Source organism: Taudactylus pleione, unplaced genomic scaffold (assembly GCF_031769625.1).
Source record: "Taudactylus pleione unplaced genomic scaffold, aTauple2 ptg001198l, whole genome shotgun sequence".
NCBI classification, from domain to species: Eukaryota; Metazoa; Chordata; class Amphibia; order Anura; family Myobatrachidae; genus Taudactylus; species Taudactylus pleione.
Window position 1 is genome coordinate 157701 of NW_028285599.1, and position 14877 is coordinate 172577.

Below are 14877 nucleotides of genomic sequence, written 5' to 3' on the forward strand. Positions count from 1 at the left end.
GAAAAGTTACTTACTCCTCTTATACAATTACACACAACACTTCTATTATGGGAAGTGTGATATTTCATACTACTGTACATTTACTAATAAATACACCGTGTTCATTGTGAGTTTCCGCGCTCTCTGCCTTAAACTGTAGGATAATCCCAAAACACCACCGTAGAGAGTAGGGATGTGCGCCGACCCCCTGTGTTTTGGTTCTGTATCGCCTTCATGTTTTGGATCTGGATCTGTATTTTCATTCAAAAACTGATAAAAAAAAACTTCTAAAAATCACATAAATGTGACCTTTTTTTCCCCTACAGTATTATTAACCTCAATAACATTAATATCTATTCGTTTCCAGTCATTTTTGACCACCTTACAGCTCACTATATTATTTTCATCCAGTTTAGGCCAAAAATTTGCAACAAGCTAGCTGCATAAGCTAAGTGGCAGCAGTGGGCGGCACAAACAAGTGGCAGTTCAACTTCCAATATGGCACATAAGGAAACAGATGTTTTTTTTAATCAAGAGGCCTGAGGGAGATGGAGTATGTATGTAGGGAGATGTAAGGCAGAGAAAGGAAGGTTTGATTAGTAGTAAATTTAAATTCATTTTTTGATTCTGATGCAAATTTATGAGGAAGGAGGGGAGGCATTTACAAGAAAAATACAAAAAATATTTCAATCATTCGCATCAGTCCTTGCCCCAGAAGAATCATTGAGCACTATGCCTGCTGCGAGTGTATCTTCACACCAGAAGGGAACTATGAAGACTACTAGTTGTAATTTAAAAAGCAAACTGTTAAACAATCCTTTGCAAGGGGGAGCAAGTATGACAGCAGTCACCCAGTTGCAAAACAGTTCACCGACGCCATAACATCTATGCTGGTATTAGATGTGTGTCCAATATCCACCAATAATGCAGTGGGTTTTAGTTTTAGACAGTTAATTGAGGTTCTCTGTCCCAGTTACCAAATACCATCTAGATTTCACTTCACTAGAAAAGAAATTCCCAACCTGTACAGGGACGTTAAAAAAATTAATTGGTGTCCTCCAAAATGAAATTGTCCACTTAACCACAGATATGTGGACAAGCAAAACAGAGCAAACTCAAAATTACATGACTAACAACCTACTTGGTGGGTGTATTGCCTTCAGTAGCACCAACAGTAGCATCTAAGAAACAGCAGCTCATTCAGGAGGCAACTACTCTGTCTATCACCGGTTTCACTAAGAGGCATACCACTGACAAGGTTTTAGAAAAACTCAGGGAAGCAAAATGGCTTACCCCACTTGGCCTCTCCTCAGGATTTGTGATTTCTGCCAACGCCACCAATATTGTGAGAGCAATACAGTTGGGTGAATTCCAACACGTCCTATGTTTTTCTCATTCAATCAACTTGTTGGTGCAAATATTTTTTTTTATAAATGAATGACAGGGCCATGCAGGAGATGCTCTCTGGCACAAAAAATTTCTGGATATTTTCGCCATTCAGCAGGTGTATGTAGAAGATTGCAGCACCTGCAAAAAATATTGAATTTGCCCTGTCACCAGCTGAAGCAAGACGTAGTTACAAGGTGGAACTCCACCGTTTACATGCTTCAGCAGTTGGAGGAACAGCAAAAGGCCATCCAAAGCTACACAGCGAACTATGACATAGGAAGAGGAGGGGGAATGCATCTTCCTCAAGCTCTGGAAAATACTTTCCGTGTTGTGCAAAGTGCTGAAACTCCTAGAAGTAGTCACCTGTGAAGTGAGTTCAGCTACTGCCAGCTTGAGTCAGGTAATTCCCCTAATTAGACTGTTGGAAAAGCAACTTGAGAAACTGAAGGAGCTGAAATGAAGCGATTCTGCAAAGTACATTGGACTTGAACATCAAGTCCTCTATTTGCTATATCAGGAACCAAGGGATGTCAGGACCTTCCAATCGGATCAATACATTTTGGCGACCTTGCTCGATCCTAGGTTTAAGTCATACATCGTGTCTTTCTTCCCAACGGGCACAGATCTAAAGAGATGCAAAGACCTGTTGGTAAGCAAATTGTCAGCTCAAGTGGCACGTGATGCAGCAATGGCTCCTCCTTCAGTTTCTCCAGCAAGTGCTGCTGCCAAGGAAAAAATTTACTTTCCCAAAAGACCCAATGGTGATGCGAGGAGTCAACACAACCAAGTTTTGACATCTGGTCGGGTCTAAAAGAATTGCCTACAAATAAATTAATGAGACCTCTGCCGTGACTCCATCTGACACGGTCACCATTCAAAGAATAATTGAGGACTATTTTTAATGATCACATCCAATTAGTCATGTCAGACAGTCCGTTTGACTACTAGCAGGAAAAAAAAGGCAAATTGGAGACCCTTGCACAAACTGGCTTTGCTTTACTTGAGCTGCCCACCCTCCAGTGTGTACTCAGAAAGAGTTTTCAGCACAGCCGGGAACCTTGTCAGCAATCGGCATAGGAGGCTACTTCCTCATGTGGAAAAGATGATATCCATCAAAATGAACTACAAATTCTATGCCAATTACGTCCACAAATTACAGAGGCACCTGAGGCTGTAATGGAGGAATCCAGTGGGATGAATTAATATTGTGTGAAGAAAGATGATGTATACACTGATGAGGGTGAGGAATCAGATGATGATGGTGACAACATCTTGCCTCTGTAAGCCAGTTTGTGCATGTAGAGATCATCGCCAGCAATGTCAGCTGCCCATTGGTAGCTTGTCTTCTGGGGGCCCAAACAAACTAATCGCTTCATGATTGAGGATATTGTTGATGAAGGTGTTGGTGGTGAAGATGGCAGGTGCTTGGATCTAGCAGAGAGAAGAAAGCTAGCTGACGTTGGACTGCTTGTTGTTACTTTTTTAGCCAAAGTTTCTGAATTTTACAAAAACTTTTTGGATGGATACTCTGTACATGACGTAACATGGAGGGGGTTCCTAGATGGTTACGGCCCCTACCTCTACTTACTCTGGTTTTACAAAAGGTACAAATGGCTTGACAATTGTTGTCCGGATTTTGGTAGAAATAATTCCACACCTAAGAAGTGGATTTTTTTGTTTGACATGACAATGGGCTTTTTCTTATCATGGGCAACAACTGTTTCTTCCACTGGTGCCTGATTTACACAAACATCATCCTCATCATCAACATCCTTATTAGCGTCAGCTACACAAATATCCTTCTCATCCTGGTTAGCCTTTTGGAGGGGGGGGGGGGGGGGGGGCTCACATTTTTTTGTTTACAAAAAATGAACCCTAAAGATAATTAAAAAAAAAACAAACAAACAGTCTGCACACATTTCACTGATATGTGCAGCCTGCTTATTCGGGAGACAAATTCGTGCAGTGAAATCAGGACTTCAAAACAGACAGAATCGACCATATACATCATTAATCAAAACGATCTTGTCAAAACCGGGACCTTGGTAAATTCCCGATTTTTTAAGTGAAAAAAAGTCTGTTTTTGATCAATCCTATCAGAGTTGAAAAACGGGACAAATCGGGAGCAAATCGAATCTTCGTAAATTTACCCCTTAGTGTCACAATATTGTTTATGAATACACTGCGCTACCACTTAAGTGTCACAATACGGGTATGAATATTACACTAGGATCTGACCAGTAGCGACATAGTAAATTAAATGAAATATAGTTCACTGGGGTACAGCAAACAAAAATTATTATTAGCTTTTATTTTTTTAACACTGGATAAACACAGCAGCCCCTGCCCTGGACGGACACAGCAGCCCCTGCCCTGGACGGACACAGCAGCCCCTGCCCTGGACGGACACAGCAGCCCCTGCCCTGGACGGACACAGCAGCCCCTGCCCTGGACGGACACAGCAGCCCCTGCCCTGGACGGACACAGCTCCCCTGGACACTACACTCTCCACAGCCGGAGTGAAATGGCGCCGATGACTGGGTACCTTTATAGTATCCAAAACCTGCGAGAATCAGACATCGGGAGGACATTTTGCCTTGTTTTGGGATCAGAGTCTGACGGGAAAACCTGAGCCGGACTGATACCGTCCCAGATCGTGAAGTTCCCACGGGTACGGTTCTCAGGGAACCAGACCTGCTCATCTCTAGTAGAGAGTATGAGAGCGGCAGTGCGGTGAGGAGAAAATGGGCCTCATCACGCTCACACAAGGATGTACATAAATAATGGACCGGGGAAGTAGTGATGTACTAGGAATGGAATCACTGGACACATTGGAGTACAGGTTGCTGATATTGGAGTTTGTGCAGTAGCGCACTCCAGTATCTCTAGGGAGGTTTACTTGCTGATCTAGGACGTCTCGCTGATCCAGGACGCCTGTCGAGGTCAGCTCTGGCATGTGCGGCACAGTTTTGTTACTGTGAGAGAGTGACACAGTGGGAGACGGACATCTCCTACTTAGCTCTGAGAGACCCGGCGTGTTATTGCTGATCCAGCATCCTGCACCACTACCCACAAGATGTACACAGTCATTGGCTGGCGAGTTGTATCACACCCTGCTCCGCTTCATCAGAACCAGTGTATCACACCCTGCTCCGCTTCATCAGAACCAGTGTATCACACCCTGCTCCGCTTCATCAGAACCAGTGTATCACACCCTGCTCTGCTTCATCAGAACCAGTGTATCACACCCTGCTCCGCTTCATCAGAACCAGTGTATCACACCCTGCTCCGCTTCATCAGAACCAGTGTATCACACCCTGCTCCGCTTCATCAGAACCAGTAAGTACAGCTCTACATCACAGACCCTCCAATACACCAACTTACTGGTTGTGAGGACACCGGGTATATGCGTGCATTATTATCGCCCTATTGCCCTTCAGCACCATGCACAGTACCCCGGGTCCTTTATGAGTCCCTTTAGATCACACAGGAAATGACACAATAGCAATGGTACAACGTTACCTTTATTTACATACACACTAATTCTACATGTAACACAGCAACTACACACTATTATACAATATACAGAATCGCCAGTAGTATTAGCTACACTTTGGGACCCCACACACATGTCCCTGCAGCAGAGGCCCCTTTCGTGGCAGAAATGTGGACAGTTACTCTCTCGCTTACCCGCCGGTGCTGGGGAAACTACGCTTGTGAGAAGCTGCTGTATGTATGATCCACGCTTCTCAGGGAAATGGCTTCTCCGTCCGGGTAGTCAGGTCCATGGGTTGCAGGCTGGCAGGATCTCCCGACTCCTGTGCCCAGCCCTGCCTGTGGGCCTGATTCAGAGCCGTACGCAAAAAGTGTGCGCTCGCTCTGAATCATGGCAGCCGCATGTTTTTTTAAATCCTGGCCGCTCGCATAGCTGTGGGTGACCACCCACTGCTTTTGTGAGTGGCCAGGTGATGGTCATGGCCATCGGACTTGCGACGAGACCCTTGTGGTAGGGTCTCGTTCCCGCAAGCCCCAGTGAGCTTCTGAGGTCAGTGGGGCTGCCCCCAAATGGCAGATGTTCCTTCGGGAACGCCTCTGTTTGGCAAGCCACCCCCCATCGACCCGCCTACCAAACAGGGCGAGCTGACGATCAACATCGACAGCTGCCCCTTTTGGATGCAAGCGCCGTGCGCACTGCATAACAATCGACCCGCTTGCGAGCACATAGCGCTTGTGAGCAGGTCTGAATCAGGCCCTGTGTCCTGCCACTCAGGCTAGGAAGCCCACTCCATCTCAGAACAGAACTTCCTAAAAACCCCTGAGGTTGGCATTATGAAACTTCTGATGTTCCCACGGTTAGGTGACACCCCTGAGCCCTAGTATTGGGTGGTTTGAATGCAGAGGCTGGGTACTGAGCAGTTAGTACGTATGTCATTCCTTACTCCCCCCTGTGGATTTCCGGTGCCGGCCAGTCTCGCAATGGCCACTTTGGTACAAAGGAAACTTAATCATGTTGAGACGGGGACTGGCTCCCCTGGGGCTATAGAAGGAGTCCCTGGTAACCCCTTCTTATCAATTGTAGGGTACAGCTTAAAATAACATGATATTCATGTGCACAAAAAAAAAAATTAACAGTAAAGAGATGGGGTACTTATATATTTCAACTCTTTGGATGATCCTGTAGTCCGAAAATTCTCTCCAGCCAATGATGTATATAAAAGAAAAAGAAAATATACAAAATAGTGTTCCCTGTTTCCAAAAACAAAATATGTTTCACTTTTACAAAAAGGATAGAGCAAAAACGTCCCGAACACAATTTCTTGAGTTAATTTCACAGCCACGTGTCACAATCTAAAGACGAGAAGAACACCCAAGGTGCAGTTTCCCACTAGGTATTGCTTACATCCAAGGCTTACATCAAAAAGGTATGTGGCAATCCTATAAAGGTATCTTTCATCCCCTTCACGATGTAAATATCACACTCGTCATATATCCACTGTGAGATGTGTAATAGATGCTTACATGTATGCTTACATATAAATAGTGTTGTCCGTTCCTGTAGCGGTTTCTTTACGGCGATGTTTCACTGATAACAGTCTTACTTCACGTTTGTGTGTAAGAATCTTTTATTAAACGTAAAAAAACTCGCCAAAAAGTACAAGAATTCACAAAAAATTCCTTAAAACAATATTCTAGTACCAGACTGCTGTTAAGCAATAACTTGCTCCTAATCGGTATGCACCAATAAGGGGCCCCAATATGGTTCCTACCGTAGGAGGAAGTATGCCGGTAACCAGTAGATCTGTTTCTTATAACACCATACCACCGACGCGTTTCGACGTAGACCGTCTTTTTCAAGGTGATGGTGTTACTGTGTGCTATTATGGTATTTATACCTGATAAGGTCCCGCCCCACTTTAAAGCAGAGTGTTAATAGGGCAACATTTGATATACTTAAAACTCAGTGATGCATAATTATAAATCTCAAGTATTCAATAAATAATTAAAATGCATACTGCATATATACTAAATGAATCAACATATTTAAAATTAGATAAATTTATTAAAAGCGTAACCATGGTTACCCGATGTGACAGCCAATCATGTTGATCTTTTAACTTGATACTAGGGGATCTTCTATTTGGTCTCTAGTGGTCAGAACAACGCATTCCCGGTGATACGCACATATCCACCGGAAGTGCGTGTCCACCAAAAGTGTCCCCCATCCTATGATAGTTCCAGCGGTGATGCATATCCGGCCCGCTCAACGCGGAAACCGGAAGCGCTACACCGCCGAACAGTCCCCCATTCACTTAACCACGTGGACACCATGTATATGGGCGCACGCCGTCCCGGACCGCCATAACATTTCGCCGGGCTAAAACAGATCGGCCTCTATCTTCTAAACAGGCGCCATTTTGGGGAAGAGAAATTGTTAATAGCGGTAACCATATTGGTAAAAACTAATGATGCATGTAAAAAATACCTAATAACTAAATAATATTGGTACAAAACATCATATACATATAAAAAAACAATGTGTAAAAGCGAGTAATGAGTATATTAAAAAAGTAAAAAAATCACAAGAACCATTTAATTTCAAATTCTGCATTGAGGCCTGTAGGTACTAGCGTGTTTACGTCATAAATATATTTCATTTCATTTTGTGCTAGTATATTGCCCAAATCTTTTTTCCGCCAATTGGCCTTTACTTTCTTAATGCCTATCACTAACGAAATGGAATTTACAGAGCATTCATGCTTTTCTTTAAAATGGTTGGAAAGGTTATGTTTGTCGAAGCCTTTCTTAATATTCCTAACATGCTCATTCCATCGAACCCGTAATGTTCTGGAAGTCCGCCCAATATATTGCAAACCGCATATACATTGAATTGAATATATGCAGTTATTGCTATTGCACGTGATGAATTCATCAATTTTAAAGCAGCGTTTATTTGACGTGGAAACAAATTCCAAGACCTTACTTGGGGTACCTTTATGTGTTCTACACAATCCCCACACCTATGAAAACCCACTGTTTTAATCCGTCCAGTACGTTTTTCTGGAATAGCACTTTTAACAAGACGATTTTTTAAATTCCTTGCTCTTCTATAAACAAAAGAAGGCCGATTTGGAAGAATATCTTTCAAGATGGGGTCCTTAATCAGAATGTGCCAATATTTTTGAATAATTTTCTCAACCTCTTTATATTGACTACTAAAAGTTGAAATAAATGGCATCTTATATTTGGCTTCAATCTTTTTTACCTTATATGACAAAAGACTGTTTCTATCCATATTTCTTATTTGTTCTACTGTTTCCTCTTTTTCATTTTTATTATACCCTTTTTCTAGAAATCGTTGTTTCATATTTCCCACTTGTTCATCAAAAATCTGAACTTCAGAGCAATTTCTCCTAATCCTTTGGATTTGACTGCGTGGGACACTTTTCAGCCAAGTTGGATGATTGCTAGTTATGGGGATATAGGTGTTATCTGTTGGTTTAATAAAAATTTTTGTCTCAATATGTCCTTCTTTAATATAAATACCTAAATCTAAAAATTGGACTTCCACTTTGCTGATATTAAAAGTAAGGGTAATGTTAAAAACATTTTCATTTAAAACCTCACAAAAAGTTTTCAATTCATCCTCAGCACCATGCCAAATAAAAATAATATCGTCTATGTATCTTTTCCATAGTTTAATGTTCGATATATGGTTATTATTTTTCCAAATATGGTTATCTTCCCAAAAACCCATAAAAATATTTGCATATGCTGGTGCAAATTTGGCACCCATCGCTGTACTTAAAATTTGTTGATAAAATTGGTCTTTATACTAGAAAAAATTATTCTTTAAAATGAAGTCTATAGCTTCTAATAAAAAATCTATTTTATTCACATCCATATCGCTCTTTTCAAGGGTTTGTTGTACTGCATTAACACCCAATTGGTGGTCTATAATAGAATACAAAGAGCTAACGTCTGCCGTGACCAGAAAGTCATCGTCGGTCCAAGTGATATTTCTTAATTCATTGATGATATTTATGGTGTCTTTTAAATATGATCTTATTTTCAGGACTTCAGGTTGAAGATGGTAATCAACATATTGAGAATATCTGTCCTTCCTGCCCTTATACACACAGTGATCTGCCTCATTTGTGCCCTCTCCTGATTATCTGTCCTTCCTGCCCTTATACACACAGTGATCTGCCTCATCTGTGCCCTCTCCTGATTATCTGTCCTTCCTGCCCTTATACACACAGTGATCTGCCTCATCTGTGCCCTCTCCTGATTATCTGTCCTTCCTGCTCTTATACACACAGTGATCAGCCTCATCTGTGCTCTCTCCTGATTATCTGTCATTCCTGCCCTTATACACACAGTGATCTGCCTCATCTGTGCCCTCTCCTGATTATCTGTCCTTCCTGCTCTTATACACACAGTGATCTGCCTCATCTGTGCCCTCTCCTGATTATCTGTCCTTCCTGTCCTTATACACACAGTGATCTGACTCATCTGTGCCCTCTCCTGATTATCTGTCCTTCCTGCCCTTATACACACAGTGATCTGCCTCAGCTGTGCCCTCTCCTGATTATCTGTCCTTCCTACCCTTATATACAGTGATCTGCCTCATCTGTGCCCTCTCCTGATTATCTGTTCTTCCTGCCCTTATACTCACAGTGATCTGCCTCATCTGTGCCCTCTCCTGATTATCTGTCCATCCTGCCCTTATACACACAGTGATCTGACTCATCTGTGCCCTCTCCTGATTATCTGTCCTTCCTGCCCTTATACACACAGTGATCTGACTCATCTGTGCCCTCTCCTGATTATCTGTCCCTCCTGCCCTTATACACAGTGATCTGCCTCATCTGTGCCCTCTCCTGATTATCTGTCCCTCCTGCCCTTATACACACAGTGATCTGCCTCATCTGTGCCCTCTCCTGATTATCTGTCCTTCCTGCCCTTATACACAGTGATCTGCCTCATCTGTGCCCTCTCCTGATTATCTGTCCTTCCTGCGCTTATACACAGAGTGATCTGCCTCAGCTGTGCCCTCTCCTGATTATCTGTCCTTCCTGCCCTTATACACAGAGTGATCTGCCTCATCTGTGCCCTCTCCTGATTATCTGTCCTTCCTGCCCTTATACACACAGTGATCTGCCTCATCTGTATCCTCTCCTGATTATCTGTCATTCCTGCCCTTATACACACAGTGATCTGCCTCATCTGTGCCCTCTCCTGATTATCTGTCCTTCCTGCTCTTATACACAGAGTGATCTGCCTCATCTGTGCCCTCTCCTGATTATCTATCCTTCCTGCCCTTATACACACAGTGATCTGCCTCATCTGTGCCCTCTCCTGATTATCTGTCCTTCCTGCCCTTATACACAGAGTGATCTGCCTCATCTGTGCCCTCTCCTGATTATCTGTCCTTCCTGCCCTTATACACAGAGTGATCTGCCTCAGCTGTGCCCTCTCCTGATTATCTGTCCTTCCTGCCCTTATACACAGAGTGATCTGCCTCATCTGTGCCCTCTCCTGATTATCTGTCCTTCCTGCCCTTATACACAGAGTGATCTGCCTCAGCTGTGCCCTCTCCTGATTATCTGTCCTTCCTGCCCTTATACACAGAGTGATCTGCCTCATCTGTGCCCTTCCTGCCCTTATACACACAGTGATCTGCCTCATCTGTGCCCTCTCCTGATTATCTGTCCTTCCTGCCCTCATACACACAGTGATCTGTCTCATCTGTGCCCTCTCCTGATTATCTGTCCCTCCTGCCCTTATACACACAGTGATCTGCCTCATCTGTGCCCTCTCCTGATTATCTGTCCTTCCTGCCCTTATACACAGTGATCTGCCTCATCTGTGCCCTCTCCTGATTATCTGTCCTTCCTGCCCTTATACACAGAGTGATCTGCCTCAGCTGTGCCCTCTCCTGATTACCTGTCCTTCCTGCCCTTATACACAGAGTGATCTGCCTCATCTGTGCCCTTCCTGCCCTTATACACACAGTGATCTGCCTCATCTGTGCCCTCTCCTGATTATCTGTCCTTCCTGCCCTCATACACAGTGATCTGCCTCAGCTGTGCCCTCTCCTGATTATCTGTCCACCCTGCCCTTATACACACAGTGATCTGTCTCATCTGTGCCCTCTTCTGATTATCTGTCTTTCCTGCCCTTATACACACAGTGATCTGTCTCATCTGTGCCCTCTCCTGATTACCTGTCCTTCCTGCCCTTATACACACACGTCACCTGCCCTCTACCTGTATCAGGGCTACTATAAGCCCCAGTGCTCTATGCAAGTGATTCAATTACGCTTGAATCATGGTGATTTTGCCACCGCATAACAGTCTGCCGATATCACACAAATCCCCAACGTAACACCAAAAATGTGTGTCTCTCCATCCTCATGCTCCATGTGACTCTCCACACTCATGCCATGCTTCTATATCTCTCCAGGCTCATGAATGCTCGTCTCTTTCCAATCTCATGTCTATTTGCATCTATCCATCCTCATGCCACCTCAGTGTCTCTGTGTGTGTAATTCTATAATGTGTACGGCATGGTGTAATAGTGTGTGATTAGGTAGTGTACAGCATGGTGTAATAGTGTGTGATTAGGTAGTGTACAGTATGGTGTAATAGTGTGTGATTAGGTAGTGTACAGCATGGTGTAATAGTGTGTGATTAGGTAGTGTACAGCATGGTGTAATAGTGTGTGATTAGGTAGTGTACAGCATGGTGTAATAGTGTGTGATTAGGTAGTGTACGGCATGGTGTAATAGTGTGTGATTAGGTAGTGTACGGCATGGTGTAATAGTGTGTGATTAGGTAGTGTACGGCATGGTGTAATAGTGTGTGATTAGGTAGTGTACGGCATGGTGTAATAGTGTGTGATTAGGTAGTGTACGGCATGGTGTAATAGTGTGTGATTAGGTAGTGTACGGTATGGTGTAATAGTGTGTGATTAGGTAGTGTACAGCATGGTGTAATAGTGTGTGATTAGGTAGTGTACAGCATGGTGTAATAGTGTGTGATTAGGTAGTGTACAGTATGGTGTAATAGTGTGTGATTAGGTAGTGTACAGTATGGTGTAATAGTGTGTGATTAGGTAGTGTACAGCATGGTGTAATAGTGTGTGATTAGGTAGTGTACAGTATGGTGTAATAGTGTGTGATTAGGTAGTGTACAGTATGGTGTAATAGTGTGTGATTAGGTAGTGTACGGCATGGTGTAATAGTGTGTGATTAGGTAGTGTACGGCATGGTGTAATAGTGTGTGATTAGGTAGTGTACAGCATGGTGTAATAGTGTGTGATTAGGTAGTGTACGGCATGGTGTAATAGTGTGTGATTAGGTAGTGTACAGCATGGTGTAATAGTGTGTGATTAGGTAGTGTACGGCATGGTGTAATAGTGTGTGATTAGGTAGTGTACAGTATGGTGTAATAGTGTGTGATTAGGTAGTGTACAGTATGGTGTAATAGTGTGTGATTAGGTAGTGTACAGTATGGTGTAATAGTGTGTGATTAGGTAGTGTACAGTATGGTGTAATAGTGTGTGATTAGGTAGTGTACAGTATGGTGTAATAGTGTGTGATTAGGTAGTGTACAGCATGGTGTAATAGTGTGTGATTAGGTAGTGTACAGCATGGTGTAATAGTGTGTGATTAGGTAGTGTACAGCATGGTGTAATAGTGTGTGATTAGGTAGTGTACAGCATGGTGTAATAGTGTGTGATTAGGTAGTGTACAGTATGGTGTAATAGTGTGTGATTAGGTAGTGTACAGCATGGTGTAATAGTGTGTGATTAGGTAGTGTACAGCATGGTGTAATAGTGTGTGATTAGGTAGTGTACGGCATGGTGTAATAGTGTGTGATTAGGTAGTGTACGGCATGGTGTAATAGTGTGTGATTAGGTAGTGTACGGCATGGTGTAATAGTGTGTGATTAGGTAGTGTACGGCATGGTGTAATAGTGTGTGATTAGGTAGTGTACGGCATGGTGTATTAGTGTGTGATTAGGTAGTGTACGGCATGGTGTAATAGTGTGTGATTAGGTAGTGTACGGTATGGTGTAATAGTGTGTGATTAGGTAGTGTACGGTATGGTGTAATAGTGTGTGATTAGGTAGTGTACGGCATGGTGTAATAGTGTGTGATTAGGTAGTGTACAGCATGGTGTAATAGTGTGTGATTAGGTAGTGTACAGCATGGTGTAATAGTGTGTGATTAGGTAGTGTACAGCATGGTGTAATAGTGTGTGATTAGGTAGTGTACAGTATGGTGTAATAGTGTGTGATTAGGTAGTGTACAGCATGGTGTAATAGTGTGTGATTAGGTAGTGTACAGTATGGTGTAATAGTGTGTGATTAGGTAGTGTACGGTATGGTGTAATAGTGTGTGATTAGGTAGTGTACAGCATGGTGTAATAGTGTGTGATTAGGTAGTGTACGGTATGGTGTAATAGTGTGTGATTAGGTAGTGTACGGCATGGTGTAATAGTGTGTGATTAGGTAGTGTACGGCATGGTGTAATAGTGTGTGATTAGGTAGTGTACGGCATGGTGTAATAGTGTGTGATTAGGTAGTGTACGGTATGGTGTAATAGTGTGTGATTAGGTAGTGTACAGTATGGTGTAATAGTGTGTGATTAGGTAGTGTACAGTATGGTGTAATAGTGTGTGATTAGGTAGTGTACAGTATGGTGTAATAGTGTGTGATTAGGTAGTGTACAGTATGGTGTAATAGTGTGTGATTAGGTAGTGTACAGTATGGTGTAATAGTGTGTGATTAGGTAGTGTACGGCATGGTGTAATAGTGTGTGATTAGGTAGTGTACGGCATGGTGTAATAGTGTGTGATTAGGTAGTGTACGGCATGGTGTAATAGTGTGTGATTAGGTAGTGTACGGCATGGTGTAATAGTGTGTGATTAGGTAGTGTACAGTATGGTGTAATAGTGTGTGATTAGGTAGTGTACGGCATGGTGTAATAGTGTGTGATTAGGTAGTGTACAGCATGGTGTAATAGTGTGTGATTAGGTAGTGTACAGTATGGTGTAATAGTGTGTGATTAGGTAGTGTACGGCATGGTGTAATAGTGTGTGATTAGGTAGTGTACGGCATGGTGTAATAGTGTGTGTGTGTTGTGTGGCATTTTGTAGTAGTAATACTATGGTATAACACAATTACACACTATATAACACTTCTGCAGACAAAGTGCTCTCGGTCAGTCACTGGAACGTGTAAATCTCAGTGATTAGAGCGAAGCTTCTAGTTTAATAAACAGCTTCTAACCCTCCATCGTGGCTGATTAAGGTCTATACAGCACCAAATGGGTTGATAAATGAAAATTGGATTTCTCATAAGGGAATTAGAGGAAGAGAAGGCAAAAGCGAAACTTCATCTAAAGCACAATGAGAATTCTGTGCAGACAGCGAGAGAAATAAACGCATTATGCAGAATTATTCCTCCCGTAATGAGCAGATCTCGGCCTCCGTATAATACAATGACAGGTTGTGACATCAACTAAATCACCCAACAATCCTGCAATGTATTTATGTTACTTCTGTAAGTCCCACAGGTTCTGTACCGGACACCCCACCAAAACATGACAGACCGCGAAAGGGTTAATAGCGAGGAAGGTAAATACCGTCTTGTTGTTGTTAAACCACTTTTTCATTGAGGTGTCTTTTAAAGGTCCAAAAATCCCCGTCTTGTTCTGTATCTTAGCCAGAGTTGTAGAATCTGGAACCATCTGAATCAAACCTGTACAAAGAAACCAACGTGAATGAATTAAAAAGGTCTCTCAGACCTGCGAATGCTGCACGACCCTGGGAAATAGCGCCAACGTCTGCGCGGTATCTGCTGCTCTGAGATTACATTATCTACCAGGCTTCCATACCTTTATTACAGCTACACTACACCGAATCATAACACACACATTCATACATTACACACACATATACCACACATTCATTCATCCACAAACTCATACACGCATACACAC

At 42.9% G+C, this 14877-nt stretch overlaps 1 protein-coding gene across 1 annotated transcript in view; it reads right to left on the reverse strand.

Annotated features, from left to right (window-relative positions):
• Window positions 1-14877, reverse strand: part of LOC148451039 (phosphatidylinositol 3-kinase C2 domain-containing subunit gamma-like) — a gene marked incomplete at its 3' end in the record, with an annotated part of 402128 nt that overhangs the window by 152340 nt on the left and 234911 nt on the right. Inside the window, exon 23 of the mRNA XM_088462349.1 lies at window positions 14521-14636. Coding sequence (XP_088318475.1) covers window positions 14521-14636 — 116 coding nt within the window. The remainder of the gene's footprint in view (window positions 1-14520; window positions 14637-14877) is intronic.